The sequence below is a fragment of the Nymphaea colorata genome, chromosome 3 (assembly GCF_008831285.2).
Source record: "Nymphaea colorata isolate Beijing-Zhang1983 chromosome 3, ASM883128v2, whole genome shotgun sequence".
Lineage (NCBI taxonomy): Eukaryota > Viridiplantae > Streptophyta > Magnoliopsida > Nymphaeales > Nymphaeaceae > Nymphaea > Nymphaea colorata.
The window spans coordinates 11736180-11759268 of NC_045140.1; the positions used below are offsets into that span (position 1 = coordinate 11736180).

The following is a 23089-nucleotide window of genomic DNA, read 5'->3' on the forward strand; positions in this document are numbered from 1 at the left end:
GTATGTCCATAAAAAGTTTTACCGATGTTCAATCATGTCGGTAAAAGTTTTAGCAGCGCCTACCATGTGCCAGTAAAAATTTTATTTACCTACGCATATGATGCCTCGGTGCCAATGATAGTTTTCATTGACAGTATCTTCACCGTCGACTGCTTTGAACGTCAGTGAAATGTTTGCTGGCAAAGTTTTACCGATGCTTTTTGAACGTTGATAAATCCTCGATTTTTTGTAGTGGCTGGGGTGGGCAATTGGCCACACCAACTACAATGTAGTAAATTTTTTTTTGTTTTTTTTTTTTTTGGGTATGGTGAACCTAATTGCTCATGTATGGGAACCCACACAATGTCTGTTAGGGCCCATTTGGTGGCCACAAATAAAAGTTGAAGGTTCTTTTCTCCGGAACAATTTTGTAGAGGAAAAGGGAACGGAAAATTACAAGTCCCTGCCCTTTTCCTTTACTTGTATTTAGTGGCAAGAAAGGCAAACTTGAGTACTTGACCACCGAGCATTCTGAATTGGAAAAACTAGCCGTTGCTACCCATTTATTAACTGTTTAAATTCAAGGGAATTCCCCAACAAGAGTCTAGCCTTGAGAATTACAGGATAAACGTTCTAAGCCTGTTGGGAATTCTTATGCTGACAGAAATTCTTCCGACGGCTTTGGAACCTTTGTCATTAATTTGTAAAGGAACTTTGTTAATGGTCGGAGTCACTGGAAAGCGGTTTGTTAATCATCTCATGATATGATACTATTTTATTTATGAAATAAGTAAACACATAAAACTAATTCAAAAAGCTCTTGAAAATGTTTAAATAGTTAAAATCAATTGACATGGTGCCGCTTTTGTATCTTCCACGGATTTGGATGAATACGAACATATGCACTTGCTTGAACTGAGTAAAATTCGATCGATGGATCGATCGAGCTCATTGTGGGTCGATTCAATTGGAACGCTGGACAACAGGATCCCTTCTCTTAGTTTTATTTATTTGGAGATGAAGGGAAGCTCAGGCGGGCGTGCCCATTGATCAGGGGCTCTCTCTCACCGTGACAGCCACATCTTCTTCTCTCCGCTCGACGCCAATTGACTGATCTTTCTTGTCCTCTGCCTTACCCCAAAGCACAAGGTAGATCCCTACCATCACCAAAACCCCTCCACCCACACTGCCAAGACCAAACATTCAATCACTAGCCACAGAGAGAGACAGATTGGTAGAAACCAAGCATTTAGGTCAAGGACAAAAACTAGAATTTTTACCTTTTTGTTAAAATTATTTTAAATAAAATATAAATATCCCAATATAAATATACTATTTTGATATAAAACATGTTCTGAATCAAGTTGTTTTTATGAAAAATGTTGATGTTATAAGAACCATTGAGTTTTGCTTATTATAAAAACGTTATTAAAACCCAAAAAAACTATCAAAAAGACAACAGTTGATTGGCTGGCCATCTCTTTTAACAAAGGAATACATCTTTTGCAATGGTTTTTAACGACACAAAAATTTTAGAAACCCATCCTAGAGGAGAGGTAGTTGGGTGGTTTTAATTAGTATACAAATAGAGAGAAGAAAAAAAATCACATATGCCGGCGACCTCTAGTTTTGATTTTTTTTTTTCGAACCACTGAACTTAACATGTCTCAGAAGATGCATTAACTTTGATAGCAATGATTTTTTGATGATGTCTCTAGCGATGGAAAAAAAAAAAACATACAGCAAAGGAGGTAGCCACCCGATTTTTACTATATATATATACGTGTGATCCCTATATAAGTTCATAACCAGAACAAAGAGACAAAGAAAGAGGAAGTGTGGGAGTAGGGGTACAAGTTGCAGCCCTAATTTCAAGTTCACCAGGCAAACATTAAAGAAGAAAGTAAACGACCCAAAGCCACAAAGAGAGAGTACCTCTGGGATCGAGAGCTCCGCTTCTCTTCCTCTGACAGCAGCACCGGTAACCCAAACCGCTCAGCCTGGTGGCGGAACTTTTTCTGGAGCTTTGGGTCAGTCGGAACGGTGGCAGCGGAAGAAGAAGAACGGCGGGAAGAAAAACGACGGGGGACGGGAAGAAGAACAGCCACTGCGCTTTTTCTTCATGCCGAAAGTAGGAAACGGGGATGGACATGTTTTTGGGGCAAGGAGAGCTCGGGGTCGGGGGAGTGCTGTACGGAACGCTTTGGAACTCTTCAGCCTTGTTCTTTGTGATGCGTGTTCTGATCGTTTTCTGTTCAGCGTTTGTGTCGATTTTATTAAAACAAAACGTGTCCGTTTTCTTTTCATGGTGTTTCAATGCCTTCAAACGATCTCTTAAAGTATAGACTATCAGATATAATTAGGCCTTTTATTTAGTTGTTATAGACTATCAGATATAATTAGGCCTTTTATTTAGTTGAGGTAGGTGATTGAGAGGTAAAGGAGGAACACATTTTAATCATTTAATATAAATTTACAATTTTTTCACATTTTTCCTTCAACTGTCGGGCTCAATTAAATCAAATGTCCAAACTTTTCAGATGGCCCTAGCATCTAAGGGTGGGTGGGCGGGCTCCAGACTTGGGCCTGGACCGAGGCCCTATAATTGGGTGTTGGGCCAGCCCGACTCAGCTTCATAATTTATTTATGATATTGTTTTATTTAAAAAATATATAGTTTTTATCTATATATTATATATATATAATTATAATAGTCCCCGGCTGCAGGCATGGCTGCAGCCTGCCCGAGCCTGACCTCTTTGCCGGCCAGGCTGGTTGGCCTGATGCCCAACCCTACTAGCATCAATTAGCTTGGAGTTTGCGAAGTGTCACTAACGATTAACAGCTTGTCCTTTCAAAGCACGTCTCGCCTCGCCTCGTGAAAGAAATTAACAAGAAGAAAGACGGAACACATAACTTCTTACCTTCCCAAATGAAGAGATTGATGGAAACACATTGTCTAGAGGATGGAGAAAACGACAGTAGCCAAAGGCTTGAAGGCAGAAGTGAAGACTGGACCCTTCTTCTTTATGCACCAACTCTGGACGGACAATGTAAATGCGGAGCTCAACAAACCCTGAAAATAAGCAACATCATTCACAACACTAATCAGCCATCCACTAGTTATTAAGATTCAATTTTCTCTCTTAATCAATAACTCAAGTTAAGTGTTGAACCCTGATTAGCATGTCATACCGACAGGTGTATACATTCATCCAGCAATCGGACTCTTGGTAACTCAATTAGGAAAAAGCTCTTTTCTCCAGTTCGTTCTTGAAGCGGATGACCCTCTTAACACTAGTGGGTTAATATGCTTCATGTCTCCTTACTCAAGACAATACACACACACACACACACACGCATACAAAGCAACCCGATGCTCCTCAAACAAGCAACCCGATGCATTACTAGATGGTCAAATAGACAAAGGATTTCACCTTGTATATATGTGCAAGTGTGTGTGGAGTGTAGGATTATTGGATTCTGCTAGCCCATCTGGACGTCTCACACACAACACACGTGAAACATCTGGATGGATGGATGGTTGTCTGTGTGTGTTTGTATATATATATATACTCAACCAAGTTTGGTGAGCCTACCAGCAAGGGTAAGGGTGGTTTGGGGGGTGGGGAGTATTTACCAGGAGGATAGAAATCACATACTAGGTACATAGAGGAAAAGAAATTTCCAAGGACTTTTTCTTTTTCATATGAGAGAAACCATGTATTACATAGAGGCTTCTAAGATTTTTCATCAAAATGGATTCATGTATGCTCCCACTTCGATTTGTATTGTAATTCAATAATTTGGCATGAATGTGCATTGGTTTGAGAATTTTCAAGAGTTAACATGTTCGTTCACCTCAAATTTCGGGTGATGTACATTCTTTTGAATTTGTTTTGGATTGAGACAGTCGTTTGTGAGACAGATTTGGTGGCCCTTTGACATGTTCAAGCACACTTTGGAGTCGGTTCATAAAGCACAAGCCTTCTTTATTGGTTCCTCAAGTTTTCAAGCCCATTTAAGGCAATTTATGGTCATTTATGAATTATTTTTTCATGATTGACCTATTGTTTAAGTCATGCATATATTTAAGTGAATTTTGAAACACAAAATTAATTTTACTTATATCTGTTGTTTATAAATAAGTAGATTTATGCTCTATGTCGTCAAAATGACCTCTATCTATTTTATAAGTTTACTTGTTTAGAACATTAAATGATGGTATGTTTAATCTATGTGAGTAGTAATTGGCCAAGCCTGGGCTTGGCTTTTTTTTGTTGGGCCAGGCTCGGGCCACAGTTGTAAGCTGCAGCCCGGCCTAATGCCAAGGCCTATCAATAAATGTGTGATGATTGTCAAATTTCCATGTGAATGAGAGTCGGTCTAAAAAGATGTTTATTGTTTGACATGATTAATTACCTGTAATTGCTGTCGACCAAATGTGTTGTAATTATATATCAATGGTGCATTGATATTTTTTTATGAGATTTTGACCATTGTTTGAATCCATCTATGTATTATTTTATTTATACATATATATTAATTGCGATGGGAACTTTCATCTGTTAGAGCAGATGAGTTCTCCTCCTAAAGTGCATGGTCTAGATCGATACAACTGTGAACAATCATAACATTTTCTTTCCAAATTTTGAAATTGGAACTATTTAGCTTAGGAATAAAACTCAAATTTGTAGAATTGAAATAGAAGAACTCACTGTACAAAAGACAACATACTAAAATATACTCACAATCAATACACATGTATAAATGAAACAAACATAAATAAATTTAAATAAAAAGTCAGTATTTCATCACATGATATTGGTGTACCATTGATATCCAATTTCTAGATAGAAATATTAACTGCAAGTAGTAGACTTAGTCAACAATGAATATAGACAATTAATCTTATCAAACAATGAGCTCGTCTTTGGATTGACACATCATTCACATGAAAACCTGACAATCATCATATGTTCATTCTCCTATATGTTTAAACTCTGACAAGTAGCAACATTCCTTTGGACTAATTACTACTCATAGAGATTAAACATCCTAACATCTAATGTTCTAACAAATAAATCTACACAACATAAGTTACTTTGACGACATAAAGCATAAATCTACTCATTCAAAAACAAGAGACATAATTAAAGATTAATTTAATGTTCCAAATATTCCCTTAAGTATACGCAAAAACCATAAACAATAGTAAAACCTAACAAATCATGTATAAATGATCATAGATTGCTCAGTAACAGTTCTAAAACCTAATGAACCAATATGAAGGGTTGTATATACCAAACTTTATGAACCAATTCCAAGATTGTAATTGAATAGGCCAAGGAACACAGAACCACACTTAAAATAGTCTGTATCAGTTCAAAACCAACTCCAAAACACCTGTATTGCCCCACATTGAGATGAACTAGTTCGAAAAATGTATGAACCAGCTTAAACAAGACCTGAATCGGCTCAAAACTGCATGAACTGATTTCAAAACTCTCTGAACCATTCAAGAATAGTGTAGTATGATAAAGTAACGATGGCTAAAGATCACGATGAAAGATCTCCTCCTAAATTCAAGCAATCAGTTGAAGATCAAGATGAAAGATATCTTCCTAAAATCAAGCAGTGGACTGATGGAATATCAATTCCTAAAATCAAGGGATCGGCTGAGCATAGAGAGTTACCATGTTTATCCAAATCAAGATCCATGATTGTAGGATCCCTGCTGTAACACCAACTATAAATATCAATAAAGAACTCTCTCAACACATTGTGGAAGAGAGAGGTTTCCCCTTGTCGTGGATGTAGGCTGAGTTTAGCCGATCCACGTTAATTCCTTGAGCTTTTATTACTCTCTTTCCTTCTTACTCTCTCTAAATTTTCATGGTATCAGAGCTGGTAAAGGCATCAGCCAAAGCTCCTGTTTTCAGACCTACGGTGGTAGAGCATTGTCAGCCTCATCTTTTCCTCAGTTCTGTCACTGACAGAATTCTTGGAAGCGTCAGAAAGTTGTGCGCCTTCCCTGCAGCCTCAGATTTCAAGTTTGGAAATCTGCTTCTTCAAGGAGCTGTCTACGTCTGTGTATTCCAGCAACCTAAGACCATCACGTGATCCTGTTGGGGAGCAGCTTTTGAGGAAAGCTTTTGGGCGTCCCTTCCTGTTGATGTCAGCTGCCTCTTCACCAAGTTTGGTATTTTTTGGAGCTTCCTGTGATTTTATAAAAATCTGAGAGTGGTCCCCTGTTCTCACTTGAAACGATCTGTGAATTCCTGTGGTACAAATTATCAACGCGTTTTTTACTGGAGATAGATATTGATCTGAAACTTTGGGCGTTCATTCCTCCGTATTCTAGCTACCTATAGTCCAAATTTCAGGGCAAACAGAGCTATGAATGATTTTATGTGATTTTTGGAGCATCGATACCTCCTGAAAACAGCAGCCTCACGTTTCACCATTTCCTTCTTCGGCTGCATCTTGTTACGCAGGCGACAATCTGTTTCTTTGTGTTACAGCAGGATCTTCTGGTACGCTCTACTTTAAACTTTGTCACTGCTTGGTCAATATACTTTGTTATCTGTGAGGCAAATAGTTGCGGGTATCATGGCTGCTGCAAACTCAAGTATGTCTGGCTCAACCGTAGCCTCTGTCCCTAATTCAGGGACTCAATGGAATGCTTTTTCCAGCCTAGTTTCTGTTAGATTGGACAAAAACAATTACTTGCTATGGCGATCACAAATTACTAGTGTGATGAAAAGTCAAGGCTTATTGAGGTACGTTAATGGTTATTTTCATGCTCCACCCGAATATCTTGATGTTGATCAAACTAAGCCAAATCCAGAATATGATACATGGGAACGTGCAGACCAGTTGGCCTTGAGTTGGATTATGGAAACTGTTTCTGAAACCATTTTACCTCAGCTAATTTCCTACAGCTCGGCTCGTCAAGCTTGGTGTGCTCTTGAACAACAATATGCCTCACAGTCTAACTTAAGAATCATTCAGCTGAAACGAGATTTACAAAATGTAAAAAAGGGAGACATGCTCATGGCTGATTACTTGAATCATGTTAAGTTTCTATATGACTCTTTAGCTACTGTCAACCATGAGATTTCTGATTCAGATTTGGTGCTTTATACTCTTAATGGCTTATCAAGTGAATATGAGGCGTTTATCACCACTGTTACCACCTTCAAACAATTGCCAAGTTTTTCTGAAATCTTTGATATGCTGGTCACTCAAAAAAATCGTCTTCACATTCTTACGCCACCATCATATAATAACAGCGACTCCTCCACTGTCGCCTTTGTTGCCCAACGTGGGCGAGGCCGAGTTAATTTCAATTATGCAGGCCGAAGTAACTTCAACTATGCAAGAGGAAGAGGTACTGGTCGCAATGGTGGCCACAACCGCAACTATAATGGTAATGGTGGGCGTGGAAACAATACTCTCAACACCAACTTCAAATCTGCTCAAGGAATCATTTGCCAATATTATGGTCACAGAAATCATACGGCTCGCCAGTGTTACGATATACCAAAGGCATTTATGGCTATGGCACTTAATGTTGGAACTAGCACAAATCAAGGCAATACTGATGCATCTCCCTCTAATACAATCGATGATAGTCAAGAGTGGTACCCTGATACAGGAGCCACCCACCACATGGCCAACACCAATAAGTCGATGCAAGGTACTATTTCTTACTCTGGATTTGATTCTGTTATTGTAGGGGGTGGAGAAAGGCTTGCTATTAAAAGTATTGGTAATGTGTCGTTACCATCTAAAAATGCTTCTTTTACACTCAAGAATGTTCTACATGTGCCGACATTACAAAAGAACTTGCTTTCTGTGGCCAAGTTTACTAAGGATAACTCTTGCAAAATGGAATTCACACCTCATGATTTTACTGTTAAGAATATGCAGACGGGGGAGATAATGCACAGAGGACTTCTTAAAGAAGGATTATATTCGTGGTCGAATGCCCTTGAAGACACTGTAGCCGCTAGGACAAGGAATAAAGTGCAACGTGAAGGTTGCAAAAGCTATCTTTCTCTTTCAAAGGGAGGTGTTGACACTTTTGTAGGGGACTCTAATAAGTTATTTGATTTATGGCACACCCGGTTGGGACATGCAAATGCTCATTTGATGAATAAGATGATAACATCAAGATTAATTCCTCTTGATGCCATGCATAAATATAAAGTGTGTTCTGTTTGTGCCTTAGCGAAGATGCATCAATTACCTTTCCCTAAAGCAGATTTCAAGACTTCCGCTCCTTTAGAAATGCTTCATGCAGATCTATGGGGTCCGGCTCCGTGCACGTCTAAGGAAGGCTACAACTATTATTTGGTGATAGTAGATGATTACTCACGTTTTACATGGATCTTTGCTTTAACAAAAAAATCAGAAACTTTTGCTTGTTTTCAGAGTTTTCACAAGATTGTTGAGCGACAACTTGAAAAGAAAGTGAAAATCTTTCATAGCGATTCTGGTGGAGAATTCTTGAGTCACGCCTTTTCTGATTATCTTAATGCTCAAGGCATCCGACGATGGCTTTCATGTCCGCACACACCACAACAAAATGGCATTGCAGAGCGAAAGCATCGACATATTGTGGAAATGGGATTGAGTATGCTCATTCAGGCAAGTATGCCTACATCTTTTTGGATTGATGCTTTCAAAATGGCGGTTTACATTATCAATCGGCTACCTATAATTGACATGCAGAAGGTGACACCATATGAGAAGTTACTTGGTGAAAAACCACCTCTTGAGCATCTTAAGGTTTTTGGATGCACTGTTTACCCTCTTGCTGGGCCTCAACGTAAATCCAAACTTGCGCCAAAATCTTATGCTTGCATCTTTCTTGGCTATGCTAAATGTCATAAAGGTTACATTTGCTATAATCCCTTAGACAAACGTACCATGATATCTAGACATGTTTTATTTGATGAGAGCACTTTTCTTTATTCAGGTATTTCTCCACCAACCACTGCCAATGAAATTATCCAATGGCTAGCATCCAACCATACCAATCCACCAATAGTCAAACCTCTAATTTCTTTGCCAAACCCTTGTTCCAACATGATTGAACCATGTAACCAAAATCCTAGCAATCAAGATATCGAACCTACACCTACTAGCATTGAAACCAATGTTGAACACAATGAACCTCTTCGTCAACCTGAACTTCAACCACCATCGTCACATGTCAACCATATCAGGAGTCACCCTATGGTCACTAGATCTCAAGATGGGACGAGGAAACCCAAATTTTTCTCCTATCTCAGTGAAACTAAAACCCCTATCGAAGACTCTGAACCTATAACCTTACGAGCAGCTCAAAAAGATTCTAGGTGGGTCGATGCCATGTCTAGTGAAATTCATGCTCTTCACAAAAACAAAACTTGGGAATTGGTACCTTGTCAGCCTCATTATAATGTTGTGGGTTGCCGATGGATATACAAGGTCAAACGACATGCAGATGGTTCTGTGGCGCGATTCAAGGCTCGTCTTGTAGCCAAAGGGTATAGTCAAAGAGAATGTATTGATTATTCAGAGACTTTCAGCCCAGTCATTAAACCTACTACTATTCGTTTGGTTTTATCTATTGCTACCAGTCAGGGATGGATTATTCATCAACTGGATGTGAACAATGCCTTTTTACATGGCACACTAAAGGAAGAAGTATATATGAGTCAACCGCCAGGATTTGTAGACAATGATCACCCTGATTATGTGTGCAAATTGAAGAAGTCTCTATATGGACTTAAGCAAGCTCCTCGAGCATGGTTTGAAAGTTTGAGCACATATCTCATATCTAAAGGATTTGCAGGATCCAGATCTGATCCGTCTTTGTTCGTATATACTTCGTCATCATGCATTGTGTATATTCTCATATATGTTGATGATATCATTTTAACAAGAAACTCCCCACTTGAGATACAAAACATCATTCATGAGATGAGTAACAAGTTCTCCATCAAGGATTTGGGAAAGCTCCATTACTTCATTGGGATAGAAGTTGAATACAATGGATTTGAACTTTATCTCTCACAAAAAAAATACATAAGGGACATCCTTGTTCGAGCTCAAATGGGAGAAGCCAGAGCCGTCATCACACCAGCTGCCCCTAACATATCCCTTTCAAAGTTTGAAGGAGAAAAACTCAAAGATGAAACTTTATATAGAAGCATTGTGGGTGCACTTCAATATGTGACCCTCACACGTCCAGACATTGCATTTGCAGTCAACAAGGCTTGTCAGTTTCTTCATGATCCCACTAATCTTCACTGGACTCATGTAAAACGGATTCTTCGCTATCTTCAAGGCACTCGAGCTTATGGTCTACATATAAAAGCATCCTCACATTGGAGACTTGAAGCATATTCAGATGCTGATTGGGCCGGTTGTCCTGATGACAGAAGATCTACAAATGGATTCATCACTATGTTGGGAGGAAATATAATCTCATGGGGATCAAACAAACAACACACAGTAGCTCGTTCAAGTACAGAAGTAGAGTATAAGGCAATGGCTAGAGCTACTGCAGAACTTACTTGGCTAAGACATCTTCTCAACGACTTACAGGTCCCACTACATGAAGTTCCTATATTAAAGTGTGATAATTTGGGAGCCACCTATCTTGCAGCCAATCCTGTTTTTCATGCACGGACAAAGCATATCGAAATAGATTTTCACTTTGTTAGAGAAAAAGTCAGTAAAGGAGAAATTCAAGTTGAATTCGTCAAATCCGAACATCAGATAGCAGATATTTTAACCAAACCGTTACCAGGGCCGAGGTTTCATTTTCTCAAAGACAAACTCAATCTTGTTGACACAAGTCTTGGTTTGAGGGGGCATGATAAAGTAACGATGGCTAAAGATCACGATGAAAGATCTCCTCCTAAAATCAAGCAATCAGTTGAAGATCAAGATGAAAGATATCTTCCTAAAATCAAGCAGTGGACTGATGGAATATCAATTCCTAAAATCAAGGGATCGGCTGAGCATAGAGAGTTACCATGTTTATCCAAATCAAGATCCATGATTGTAGGATCCCTGCTGTAACACCAACTATAAATATCAATAAAGAACTCTCTCAACACATTGTGGAAGAGAGAGGTTTCCCCTTGTCGTGGATGTAGGCTGAGTTTAGCCGAACCACGTTAATTCCTTGAGCTTTTATTACTCTCTTTCCTTCTTATTCTCTCTAAATTTTCATAGTATCGGTTTGATCGATTCATAGGAAGATGAACTAGACTGAATACATCCAAGCTGGTCTAATACATGTTGTTTTGGAACGAAAGTAAACCATAGTGATTCGAAAACGAACCGCATCGGTCTGTAGCAACCTGAACCGTCTTACGCTTTCGTTGTGGTATTGGTTGAAAACATAGTTACCTAAACTGATTAAGTTTGAATTTTCCCCTTCTATGTAAGTAATTAAACTGCAATTGGCACCGAGTCCCATCTCAAGAAACTGTATACGAGAGAGCTGAACTTCGAGCTACTTGGTTCCTGGATCGTTAATGCGGCTGTCTTCTAGAAGAAATAAAAAGCTATAGATCAGAGAGAAAGTATATATTACCGTGTACATACAGGAAAGGAACTAGATATTCCACCCGATCTTCCATTGGGAAGCATCATTGTTCAGAATGAGAGCCACTACAGCAGATTGGAACGTGGACATGAAGCACATGACTGCAGTCGGTGATAGCGGAGCGGAATAACAAGGAACCACCCATGCCTGTAGTTGTTTCCGTTTCAAGGAGAAGAAAAAGTTAAAAAGTAAGTTACCCATCACGGACTCAATATCAGTGGAGACTCTGGTTTTAGATTGTTGGCACGCCATTACAGACGATGCATGAATCAGTTTTTAAGATAAAAAATTGAAAGAGTCCTATGAATGACTGAAAGTCCCAATTAATGGAGGTAGAAGAAGTGGTTTCTGATTAGTCTTATGACCTGATAGGTGAGCCACACAGACCAAAAAAAAGAACTCGAAAACAGAAGTCTCGGACCCAGTGCCCACGAGCTCGAGCTACCCAAAAGCTGCCATTGTTGAAGGCCAAAGCTCGATTGCAGAAGCTGCGCTCCTTTGTACAGTGTCATGATGATCATGGCTCCACCTACACAAGTTGCTGTACCCACCACTTTCGCCTGCCCTTTGATCTTCTTTATGCGTACATCCTCCATTCTAGAGAAAGCAAAAGAAAAGGAAATAAAGTAGGAAATCGCAGAATCGACCTTAAATACCCCGGAATCGGTTGGATGCCTACCTGAAAATGAAAGCCAAGATGAAAATGAAGACGGGGTCCAGGACGTTGGATGCGGCCAATGCAAAAGTGGACGACGTACAGCTCAGGCCAGCCAGGTAAAGATTTAGAGCGATTGTTTGTTATTCTGCACAGGGAATTGAAGCAAAATTAATTAATGGCGATCAACTTTTGACTGGAGAAGCACAACTGCGCTCTACTCATGAACAACACAATCACATTTACTGTTGCAGCTGCATGATCAGTTATCAATTGTTGCGCACATGTCTTATATTGCACAAAGGCGGAGATTCAAAGTTCAGACATAGCTTGATCTATGTCTAATGAAGGAAGACCAACATACCCGACGAGTCCTAGAAGGAAGATGTGGATGGTGGCTTTGAATGTCAGCGGCGGCCTGTCTTTCCTGCAACACGAACAGAAAGAAATCAACCATTTTGACTCAAATTGGCATCAAAATCTTAAGTATCTGTCTTCAACCGCATTTAGAAGCTAGCCCTTCGTTCATGGTTTCCTTCGCGCGTAGTACCTCTCCACAAAATAGGCAACGGGAGCGGTGGCGAGAGTGGCAACGAGCTGCCTGTACGTGAGGAAGACGTATTGGTTCAGCCCGTTCTCGAAGGCCACCTTGATGATGATGTTTGCCACAGGTTCCGCGATCTGAGTTATCACCTGCGCAACGTAAGGGCCGAAAGAATCAAGAACCTCTGACCCCATGGTGTACTGCTTCTTCTTCTTTTTTTCTCTCTTTCAATCTACTCTTCCTCTCTTGCTCTGCAGCTTCTTCTGCACCTTCCCGCCTGTCTCTTCCCGTTCTGAGATGTAACCTTGTATCGCTTTTAATAAGTTTTTGCTGGAGAAAATCTCATCAGCAACTTGCCTTGCCGTCTAAAGAATCATGCAGCACTTCGTCTAAACACACACACACACTCCCCCTCTCTCTCGTCCTGAATTGCTGTCATTCATGCTAAGAAGGCTATTGACCAAGCAATTTGGTACCTTCATCATTCAGGTGCCATGAAGCGATCAACCAATCTGGTACATCCACCATTAATGGTACCTTCATGGTTAAGGTGCCGCGATCAACCAATTTGGTACTTCCATCATTAAAGGTGTTATGACCGGGCAGTTGCATGAAATTAAAGATGTAAACGTCCACATAGAACGCTTGAAGGGTCGGTATCAAATGTTAAAAACACAAAAGCACTCATCGATTAAACACATTACGTATTAAAAATGCACCCATGGAGTATCAGCCTGTTTGCAACAAACAAAATGAATGCTAGGCGCGTCTAAAGATTATTATGCATCAAATATTTTTTTATTTTTTAGTGGATATTGCTATAGTTCTGCAACATGCACCACCGATGTGGTCCATTGTTTTTTTTTCTTTTTTGTTCGACCATTTTTTGATCTTTTTGATGAGCCTAATGTATGTATGCTACAAATGCTATTATGAAAACAAAATTATTCTGCTTAGATGGTAATTTCTGGTAGCATTCATCATGCCATCCATATTTTATTTCGTCTTATTTATGATCAACTTAAAATAGTGGCAGTCATTCAGATCTTTGTTTAGTGATTATTATATATACATGAGAAAGTCAAAAGGGTCTATCGGATGAATGCAACCATCGACAATTGACATTGCACTCGTAAATGTAAATAGATAATTTAAAAAAAAACAATTTTTTGAAAGATAGGATAAAAGGGTTGTGTGTGTTGGGCTTTGTGAGGCGGATGATGCACATGATACCTTCAATCTTCTCAACAAGTTCACTGGTGGAGATTCTAGCTTGTGAGCACCTATGTCACAGGGATACTTGGGTTTGGCCCAGGTATCTGTATCTATACTTCGATACCTGGAATCCCGATATCGATACTCCTTGGATATGTCTGGATTGGGTCTGGGTCAAACCCGATCCGAACCTGTTAAAGAAAACCCGATTTCTTTTCTATCGACCTTTCTTTCTCCCTTTCACCCGACGAGGTTTGTGCCTTTAGAGTTTATGCAACTGCAGCAGATCATGGGCAAAGATGGCAGACAGTTTAATGTTTTTTGTGATGAACTATTAGTTTTAGTTTAATGTTTTTTTTTCATTTTATCATTTGATAATATAAAATTAGCCGTACCCGTGTATCCTAAAAAATTAAAAAGTTGTTGTATCCGTACTCGTATCTCCGTATCCGTACCCGTATCGTACCAATATCCGTGTGACTTAGGTGAGTACTGAGCGATAAAGTAACAATAGCTGAAAGAGCGGAAGTTGTATTGAACTAAAAGATAAAAAGAAAAAGAGAGTTTGCTTTTATGAGGCAACTGCTACTAACTTTAATAGTGAAGGTGTTGGTTTATTTAACACTAGCCTCATAGGATTCCTCGCAAGCCCAAATCGCGGTTAGGGCCAGTGAGAGAAATCATGAAACAATTTGTAAATCATATCCTTCTTTAGTGAAAAACTATTTATTTTGAAATATAGTTTACAAGGTTTATCAAGTAATTGTGAGTAGGCCCCCTCATAGTTAGGAGTGAAAGCGATAATGTTTATGGTCATTATCCAACATCTCCTACTTGGTCATCCAGTTTCCTTTCACTCTTGTGGGTTTTTTTAATCTTAACTACTTAGTTTTTCATAATTAGTTTATCCTGCATAACTCTAATTTGTTCAAGGTTTTCCTTAATTTTTTTCACTACTTTTCATAAATATCTTAGCATCATATGATGCTACACTTTTGGTAAATAAGTTTTCTAAAATTCCTTTAGTTAATAGATCAACTACCATATTATTGATGGACATCTTGAAATTTCATTTTTCTCAATCATTTCATGTACCCAACAAAACTTCAATATTATATGTTTACTCTTTAAGCCAACAACTCTATTTTTCATAAAAGATATTATTGTCTGATTATCATAATCTAATTAAATGGGTTCGTGGTCAAGATTTAATTTCAAGTCTTTTAAGAACCAGTTTTAGAAGAAAGGGCGTGAGGTAAAAAGGTGAACCTGAAAATCAGTCATAACGAGAAAAAAAAAACACTAATTAACTAAATTAATATTAAATAAGTGGTCAAATGTATTGATATGACTAACAAAAACAAATAGGACAAAAGAGATGGAGGTTAAGGATATGAGATCCTCAGATCTTAAGTCAGATCTTAAGTCAGCCCCAAATCTTAGATCCAGAGCTATCAAAATATACCTAAGCTTTATTGAGTCGTCGGCAATGGTAAATTTAAGATTGGGGTTATGTCTAATCATAGGTCGTTCATTTGAATTGTGATGGACGAGAAATTTAATATATCGATATATCTTATTATGAAAGTTTTTCATTTGGGGACTTGATCTCGATGCAGGATCTGGATATGTTGAAATTTCGATGTAGCCTCCGACTCTGGTTCGGCTTCCGAGTCAAAGCGAGTAACGCTGCCGCTTTCCACGAGGCCGAGTCGCTCGAGAGTCAGTAGTTAAAACCCCAAACAAGGGTTTTCCCTCCTCTCTTGAGCCCTAAGACTCTCTCGTCCTTCAACGATGAAGCTCGTCAGGTACTGCGCTGATCCATTCTCTCTCGTTCCTTGCTTTCTGGTTTTCTTCTTTCTGGAGAACATGAGATCGCGTTTGTGTTGTCTTTTGGAATCAGGTTTTTGATGAAATTGAACAATGAGACGGTCTCCATCGAGCTCAAGAACGGCACTGTCGTCCATGGAACCATAACAGGTATGTTGGAGAAGCAAAAGGGTTCCTTTTTGTTTGTCCTACGCTTTGGCGCTTTCTCTTGGGGTAAAATGGGTTACTCCTCCTTCTTGTTGTTGCTGTTAGGGTTTTCCCTTTGAAAAAGAGAGTTAGGGTTAACGTTGTGCCCGCACTCCTTTCCTTGTTTCTTCGATTTTTTTCGCGTTTTATGCGCCGGAAAAATTTTGGGCTTGTGGCCGTCTCTTTGTCTTCTGATTGTAGTTCGGAAGGTTTTATATAGGGACTTGAAAGATCCATTTGCCACAGAACCAACTCTCATACTTTTGAGGTTGTATGATGTACGCTTTTATGGTTCTTTCGTTTGTGTTTTCTGTGTTTTTCTTTCCATTTGAGTTGCTTTAGCCAGTCCTGTTAAGATGGAGCAGTTCATGGCGATAACTGCGTCTTCTTTGTTTGTAGTTCTTTTACTGTCTTGTTGTTTATAAGCGGCGAATTTGCAGCAAGTCGCTCCGTTCTCACGTTCCCTGGAGAAGTTGCAGATTCTCGTTGTCTAATTGGTGCTATAGATCGTCTATTTGATGGGAATGGCATTTGATCGCCAAATGAATGTGGGGAGGTTTTGCATTTTTACTGGTCCAGTCACCATAGTCCTTGTAATCTTTCGTTATTTAATTCAGACATCGGTAACTCTTTACTCGGCAGTATATGCCAAGTAAACGTGGGGAGACTGTGCTTTTTCTCACAGCTGCTCCATGATTCCTGGTATATGCCTGTAAATGCTATAACAACTATGGGGCTATAGCATGATAGGTTCTTCACGACATAAATTAGTCTGTAGTTTAATTTCATTGATAGTTTATGAGCTACAATTGCAGCAGCTAGTATAGTCTGGTTTAGAGCTTTGGTGGAAATTGGATTTGACGCTTGTTTTTTGTCTGTTAGATCTGCAAGTAGTGCACACAATGTGTAGCTGCGTTTCTATGTCACATGAGAGGGGTTGCGGAATGCAGGTGCGAGCTGTTTGAGGGTATGATAGATAATAGTTCATTTGGCCATTTATAATTATAGTTGACCATTAAGAAAAGAACTTACCTTATATACAGTCCTTTTTATTATCCAATATGAAACAACATAAACAAGGTGAAATCAAATTTTCATCAATAGTGATCATAAAAATGAATTTAGTAATTAGCAACCATGGTACAATCAATTAATAAAATAACACAACCAACCAACCAAGAATCATCAAATCTCCAATTATGCTACTACGACTTTTAATGGCAAAGGCAAAAGTTGTATTTTGCTGTCAGCTGTGGCACATTTGTCGGTAGTAATCTCATGTTTGATATGCCCCAGTATCTTTGATGAAATTCTCGGTATGGCTGACTTCACCGGCATTGCTAAATTTTGAATTGTCATACATATAGTGCCCACCAATTGAGTGGCCTCAACTCAGGTGCAATGACCCTTTAGGTGAAACTGTGAATCTATGCGACATAGACATGTTCCACCTTAATTGAGCTATAGATGACCTTACAGACAAGGATTGTCAAAATTGATGCTGTGTGCAGTCCTATCCGTTGGTGTTGATTGGATCCTGAAATCATTCAAGTCTTAACTTGGATGACTTCTGAGTTGGTGACTGTTTCCGAACTTCAGGATCTCTTGCCTTATTGGCAGGTTAAAGGCGTTCCTCTTTGATTCTCTGATAGTTCTGGGGGGATGAGATGACAGATCATGTGATTTTCTGCTGCTTGGGCAATTGGCTCCTAAAAATGGAAATGAATCTCAAAGATTTGTTCTAAAGAACTGCAGTCCTTGTTTTACCTTTACTGTGGCTTTCTCGTGTATGAAACTGGTTGCATTGCTCAAGTACTTGCATGTGTTATCTGTGGCATGTAATGAAACCTGTTTGTTGCACAGTTGCACTACAACAGTTTGTAATTCTTAAATATTTCCAGTTGGTCTGTCTTATAACCTCTCCCTATCTCTCGTTTTCTCTCTCTCAAACACATGGTGCACACCCATTCCCTTTTCCTGTAGCTTGTCTGATATCTCTGGTTTATTCCAGGAGTGGATATTAGTATGAACACGCATCTGAAGACAGTTAAACTAACAGTCAAAGGTAAGAATCCAGTGACCCTGGATCACCTCAGCGTGCGTGGCAACAATATCCGATATTATATCCTTCCAGACAGCTTGAACCTGGAGACTTTGTTGGTCGAAGAGACGCCAAGAGTGAAGCCTAAGAAACCAACTGCAGGTGCATTTAATTTCCTTTTCTTATGACTTTACTCTTCTTCCTGTATGCTTTTAGTTTTGGGAAGCCTTACTTTCCTCACCCTGATTTCTTTATATGATGATTCATATTCGTCAAAGTTCTCTTCTTCTAGGTTTAAGTTGTTTAATAGCCATCTCTTGGAAGAAAATAGGGATATGGTCCTTATCTTGGGATGGGTTACGTTTTTCTCGTCAGGCCCAGTAGCTCACGAGATGCTTGTGCTTCTACTACATCGACAGCATCTCCGTTTCATTTTATTGTTTCACCATTAACGATTGATGTATGTATCTGTTTTTGAAACTTCATCAGGGAGGCCTGTGGGACGTGGTCGTGGCCGTGGACGAGGACGTGGACGTGGCCGTGGGCGCTAATTCGCAGATGCTGCTATTTTGCCAATTTTTGTGCTTTCAGATTTCTGTTGCTTCTACCTCTCTACAAAGGATTTCAAACCTGCTTTGGGATGGATTAGCTTGGTTTCTGCCATGGCAGAGGGAATCCCTGTTTGCTAGGAGATGGACAATGCGGACATCTGTAGACCAAAACATCTGGTTTAGTACCTTATAGAGATTGTGGATTGTATGTTTACAGGCAGGAATTCGTTTCAAACAATGACGTTGAATGCATACTTCCATCTAACTTAAATTTTCATCCTGATTGTTTATTGCTTCAAAAGAGTAGCGTTGGCCTTCTTGCATGGCGACGCGAACAACTTGGTCCAAGTTAGGTTGCTGCTTACCTGAGCCAGGCCAATCAAAAACACACGCTTGAACCTCAAAAATGCTTTTCTATATCTGTGGTTGAAAATGGGTCCGGTGCAACCTCGCAACTATAAATTATTATTATGGTTTCGAGGGAATGCATTCTTTTGCAGTAGCATCTTCAGCGGCCAAGTTAGAGGCACTATAAACTAGCCGAATTGTAAACAGAAGTATCGGTCGTTGCATGCTGTCGCTCCCTCTTTCTCACGTACATATGAAGAAGCTTCGATGAGCGATAGAGCATTCCGGGTGGGTACAAGAATCAAAATGTGAACCACGAATTTGGACGGCTTATATGGCCCTTTTTCTGTTTTTTTTTTCTTTTAATTTACTTGGGGGAGGTTATCCTGTTTGGATGGAGGGAAACGGACAGAGTGTTTGGGAAGGGAGAAAGGAAAGGAAATGATCATAAAATCAATGCAAGGAAATGATCATAAAATCTGGTGTTTGGATAGCAGGAATGGAAAGAGACGGGGTGGAAATGAATCGAAAACTCTTTTTATCTTTAGCCCCTCCAAAACTAGAGAGGCTTGGATGGAAAGGAGTGGCTTGTATGAAAATAACATATCTACCCTCTAGGCCTCAACCTTGTATCAAACATGTCGTGGGTAGAATTTTATGCAAGCGTTGTGTTTATTTATGAAAGCGTCACCTGCGAGATTTTTATGAAAGCGTGGTGTAACTATTATGAAAGAGTTGGAGTCATAGTATAAATATTTTTATGAATTCGTTAGAGGGTATGTCTTGGTAGCCATTTGGATGATGTCTACCATGTTAACATTTTTATATACAAAATGACCGAGAGTTGCAAAATTTCATGGATTCATTGCTTGAAAAATAATATATGTCTATTCAGGTAAGTAAGCTTTTCCATGTAATTTAAAAGCCCTTTAAAAAATAAATAATAATATGAAAAATAAATAAAATGAAAAATTAAGTTATATATAAAATAGTTTTTTAAAAAATGAAATTGTGACACTCATGTATTGGGCATCTAAAATATCAAATCAAAATATTTTTTAAAAATTTTACTTGGATTATAAGTTTTAAAGTGGTAAGAGTATTGTTGTAAACCTACTTAAATTCTCTCTTTTTTTTTTTTTCTTTTTTTATCCAAACAAATTTTTATAATCATTCCTTTCCCTTATTTTCTTTCCGTTTCCCTTTCGTTCTGGTTTTCTTTCTTCCTTTTCGTCCATCTAAACAAGGCATTGGGACCTCCTCCCTCCCTGAAGAAGCAAAAAGGGTCATCTTCTCAGCTTGCACGCGTCGACTTCCACGAACGGCGGACCATGACTGAGATTTGAACGGGTGCCATCAAAAATCACAGTTAACAAGGCTAACAGGAATCTTGCTCGCCAGGTACATCATCTCCAGACGCCGTCTTTCGGGATGAACCAAAAATAACACACCAGTCACATGCTTCGCACCTTACCACCATGCACCACCGTATGTAATGGCCGCCGTTGCACCACCTTCGCCTGGCCATGCTCTCAGGTAGGATTAACTACCCTTCTCAACCAGGTCAGTCCGAGTGGCAGCCGAGAGGCGAGGCTGATGCAAAGCCATGGACGTTGAGCACATCCATTCTCATTCCTTCCAAGCAGCCGGGCCTCTTGGGTTCACATTATGCTCCTCCTCGCTACCTCTGGTCGAGGTGGACTGGCTGTTGCACAACACCCCGGCCGACGTATGAAGGCCTCGGTGCGACGGCCTCGAGGCATCCTCTTGGTGCCCATGAGGATGATTCCTCCTATGGAGCCCGACAACGCCGGAATTCGTTCACGTGGAACAGCCTCATCAGGTTTGGGGAACCGGAGGCGGCGCTGACGCTGTTCTGCCGCATGCTCCTCGACTCTGATGCCTCCCCGGACAGGTTCACCTTCCCTTTCCTCCTCAAGGCCTGCTCCCGACTGCGCGCCCTCGAAGAAGGCCGTCAGCTCCACTGTTCCATCCTCAAAAGCGGCTCTGCCGCCGCTGACGACCCTTTCGTCCTTAACACCCTTCTCCATTTCTACGCCTCCTGCGGCAGCATTGACGATGCGCGGCGGCTCTTCGATAGGTTGCTTCCTTCTAGGGACGTGGTCTCCTGGAACGCCTTGCTCGGCCACGAGGCCGAGCCCCTTGAGTTCTTCGGACGGATGCTCGGGGAGTCGGAGGCGCGGCCCGACGGGTTCACCTTCTCCCTTTTGCTCAGGGCCTGCACGCGCTCGTCCTCCACCCTCCGAGAAGGGAAGCAGGTTCATGCCCACATCTGCAAGAGCCGCTTTTCTGACGATGTCTTCGTCTGTAACGCCCTCATCCACATGTATTGCGGTGCCTACCAAATCGAGGCCGGTCGCCAACTGTTCGACAGAATGCCTAGCAGGGATCCCGTCTCCTGGAACACCATCATCGATGGTTTCGTCAAGAACGATAAGATGGCCGTCGCTCGGCAGCTGTTCGACTCGATGCCTGCGAGTATGAGAAGCCTGATCGCTTTCAACACCATGATTAGCGGGTACGCCAAGGCGGGCGACGTGGATGAGGCCTGCCGGATCTTCAACTCGATGCCCGAGAGAGACTCGGTGACTTGGAACACGATGATCAATGGGTATGCCAAGGTCGGGAGGATGGATCTTGCGCGTCAACTGTTCGACCAAATGCCGGAAAGGGACACGGTGTCCTGGTCGCATGTGATCAATGGGTACGCGAAGGTCGGGAGAATCGACCTTGCTCGTTCCTTGTTCGACGAAATGCCTCGGAGAGATGTGCTCTCCTGGAATGTTATGATCGCCGGATACGTAGAGAGCGGGCTTTGTGATGATGCCTTGAACGTCTTCCACGAGATGAAGTTATTAGGCTTCATCCCCGACCGTGCCACCTTGGTGATCGCCCTCTCTGCTACTGCTGATTTGGGTTCCCTGGACGAAGGAAGACGGATACACGATGACATCAACAGAAACAATGTCCCAGTGGATGGCGTACTTGGTGCTGCCCTTTTGGACATGTACTGCAAATGTGGAGCCATGGACGCTGCCATCCAAATCTTCAGGACGCTGCAACACAAGGAACTCGACCACTGGAACACTATGATCGGTGGGCTCGCTCTGCATGGCGACACCGATGCTGCACTTGCCCTCTTCTCTGAAATGGAGAAGCAGCCGCTGCAGCCCAACGACATCACCTTCATCGCTGTCCTGACAGCATGCAGCCATGGAGGGCTGGTGCATGAGGGGAGGCTATATTTTGAGTTCATGAGGACTGCCTACAACATAAAACCCAAGGTGCAGCACTACGGCTGCATGGTCGACATTCTCGGCCGCGCTGGTCTGCTGGAAGAGGCAATGCAACTCGTAGGGGAGATGCCGATGGAACCAAATGCCGTGGTGTGGAGATCTCTGCTGGGAGCATGCAGGAACCACGGCAACTTGGAAATCGGGGCCATGTCTGCCGGCCGCCTTATTGAGCTCGACCCTCAAGACTCTAGCACCTACATCTTGCTATCAAACTTATATGCCTCCATGGGAATGTGGGATGACGCCAACAGCATCAGGAAGATGATGAGAGCAAAAGAAATAAGGAAGGTGCCTGGTTGTAGCTCGATAGAAGTGGATGGTGGTGTCTACCATTTCTTGGTAGGTGACCGATCTCATCCGCAATCCGATGAGATGTATTCCCTATTGAGTGCGATGAATGACGAATTGGGATCGGCTGGATACGTTGCATATGCAACAGATATCGTCTTCTGTGGATGATCATTCCAAAATGAACAAACTGTGATGCTGTTTCTGCTTGCTCTCCGGCAGAACGTTCAGTACTCCCACGATCTGACTTGAATTACAGGAACAGGTCGAGATCTTTTGGCAAACTCTGTAAAGTTGTGATGTGTCATGTTGCAAAAGTATATAAATATGAAAGTTATTTGCAGATCGCCTTAGGCATGAAGAGGAAGACAAATTATATCTTCCATACTTGATTTGGTTTAAGAATATATTAGTCATGCCACCTGATACTGATAGTTTTTCACTCGGTCAGGCCTGTATATGACGCGAGAGAGAGTTTCCGTTTGGTTTGTTGATTGGATTTTTCTCCTTGACTTTCCACTC

The 23089-nt window shown here is 40.9% G+C and overlaps 2 protein-coding genes and 1 pseudogene across 2 annotated transcripts; 2 read left to right on the top strand and 1 right to left on the bottom strand.

Annotated features, from left to right (window-relative positions):
* Positions 1-895: 895 nt before the first annotated feature.
* On the bottom strand, positions 896-13197 carry LOC116249959 (WAT1-related protein At5g64700-like; annotated as a pseudogene).
* Positions 13198-15677: 2480 nt separating this feature from the next.
* Positions 15678-18891, top strand: LOC116249845 (small nuclear ribonucleoprotein SmD1a). Its single transcript, XM_031623147.2, has 4 exons — positions 15678-15814; positions 15910-15986; positions 18034-18225; positions 18553-18891. Exons 1-4 carry the CDS (start codon positions 15801-15803, stop codon positions 18612-18614), a joined length of 345 nt encoding a protein of 114 aa, XP_031479007.1. The 5' UTR covers positions 15678-15800; the 3' UTR covers positions 18615-18891.
* Positions 18892-20172: 1281 nt separating this feature from the next.
* LOC116249543 (pentatricopeptide repeat-containing protein At2g45350, chloroplastic-like) lies at positions 20173-22993 on the top strand. The gene has a single exon (XM_031622660.2). It carries the CDS (start codon positions 20489-20491, stop codon positions 22736-22738), a length of 2250 nt encoding a protein of 749 aa, XP_031478520.1. The 5' UTR covers positions 20173-20488; the 3' UTR covers positions 22739-22993.
* Positions 22994-23089: the final 96 nt, after the last annotated feature.

Coding starts and splice junctions, on each gene's coding strand:
- LOC116249543 (XM_031622660.2), top strand. CDS start 20,489: ATGCTCTCAGGTAGGATTAACTACCCTTCTCAACCAGGTCAGTCCGAG.
- LOC116249845 (XM_031623147.2), top strand. Junction 15,987..18,033: donor CGTCCATGGAACCATAACAG/GTATGTTGGAGA, acceptor GGTTTATTCCAG/GAGTGGATATTAGTATGAAC. Junction 18,226..18,552: donor GCCTAAGAAACCAACTGCAG/GTGCATTTAATT, acceptor AAACTTCATCAG/GGAGGCCTGTGGGACGTGGT.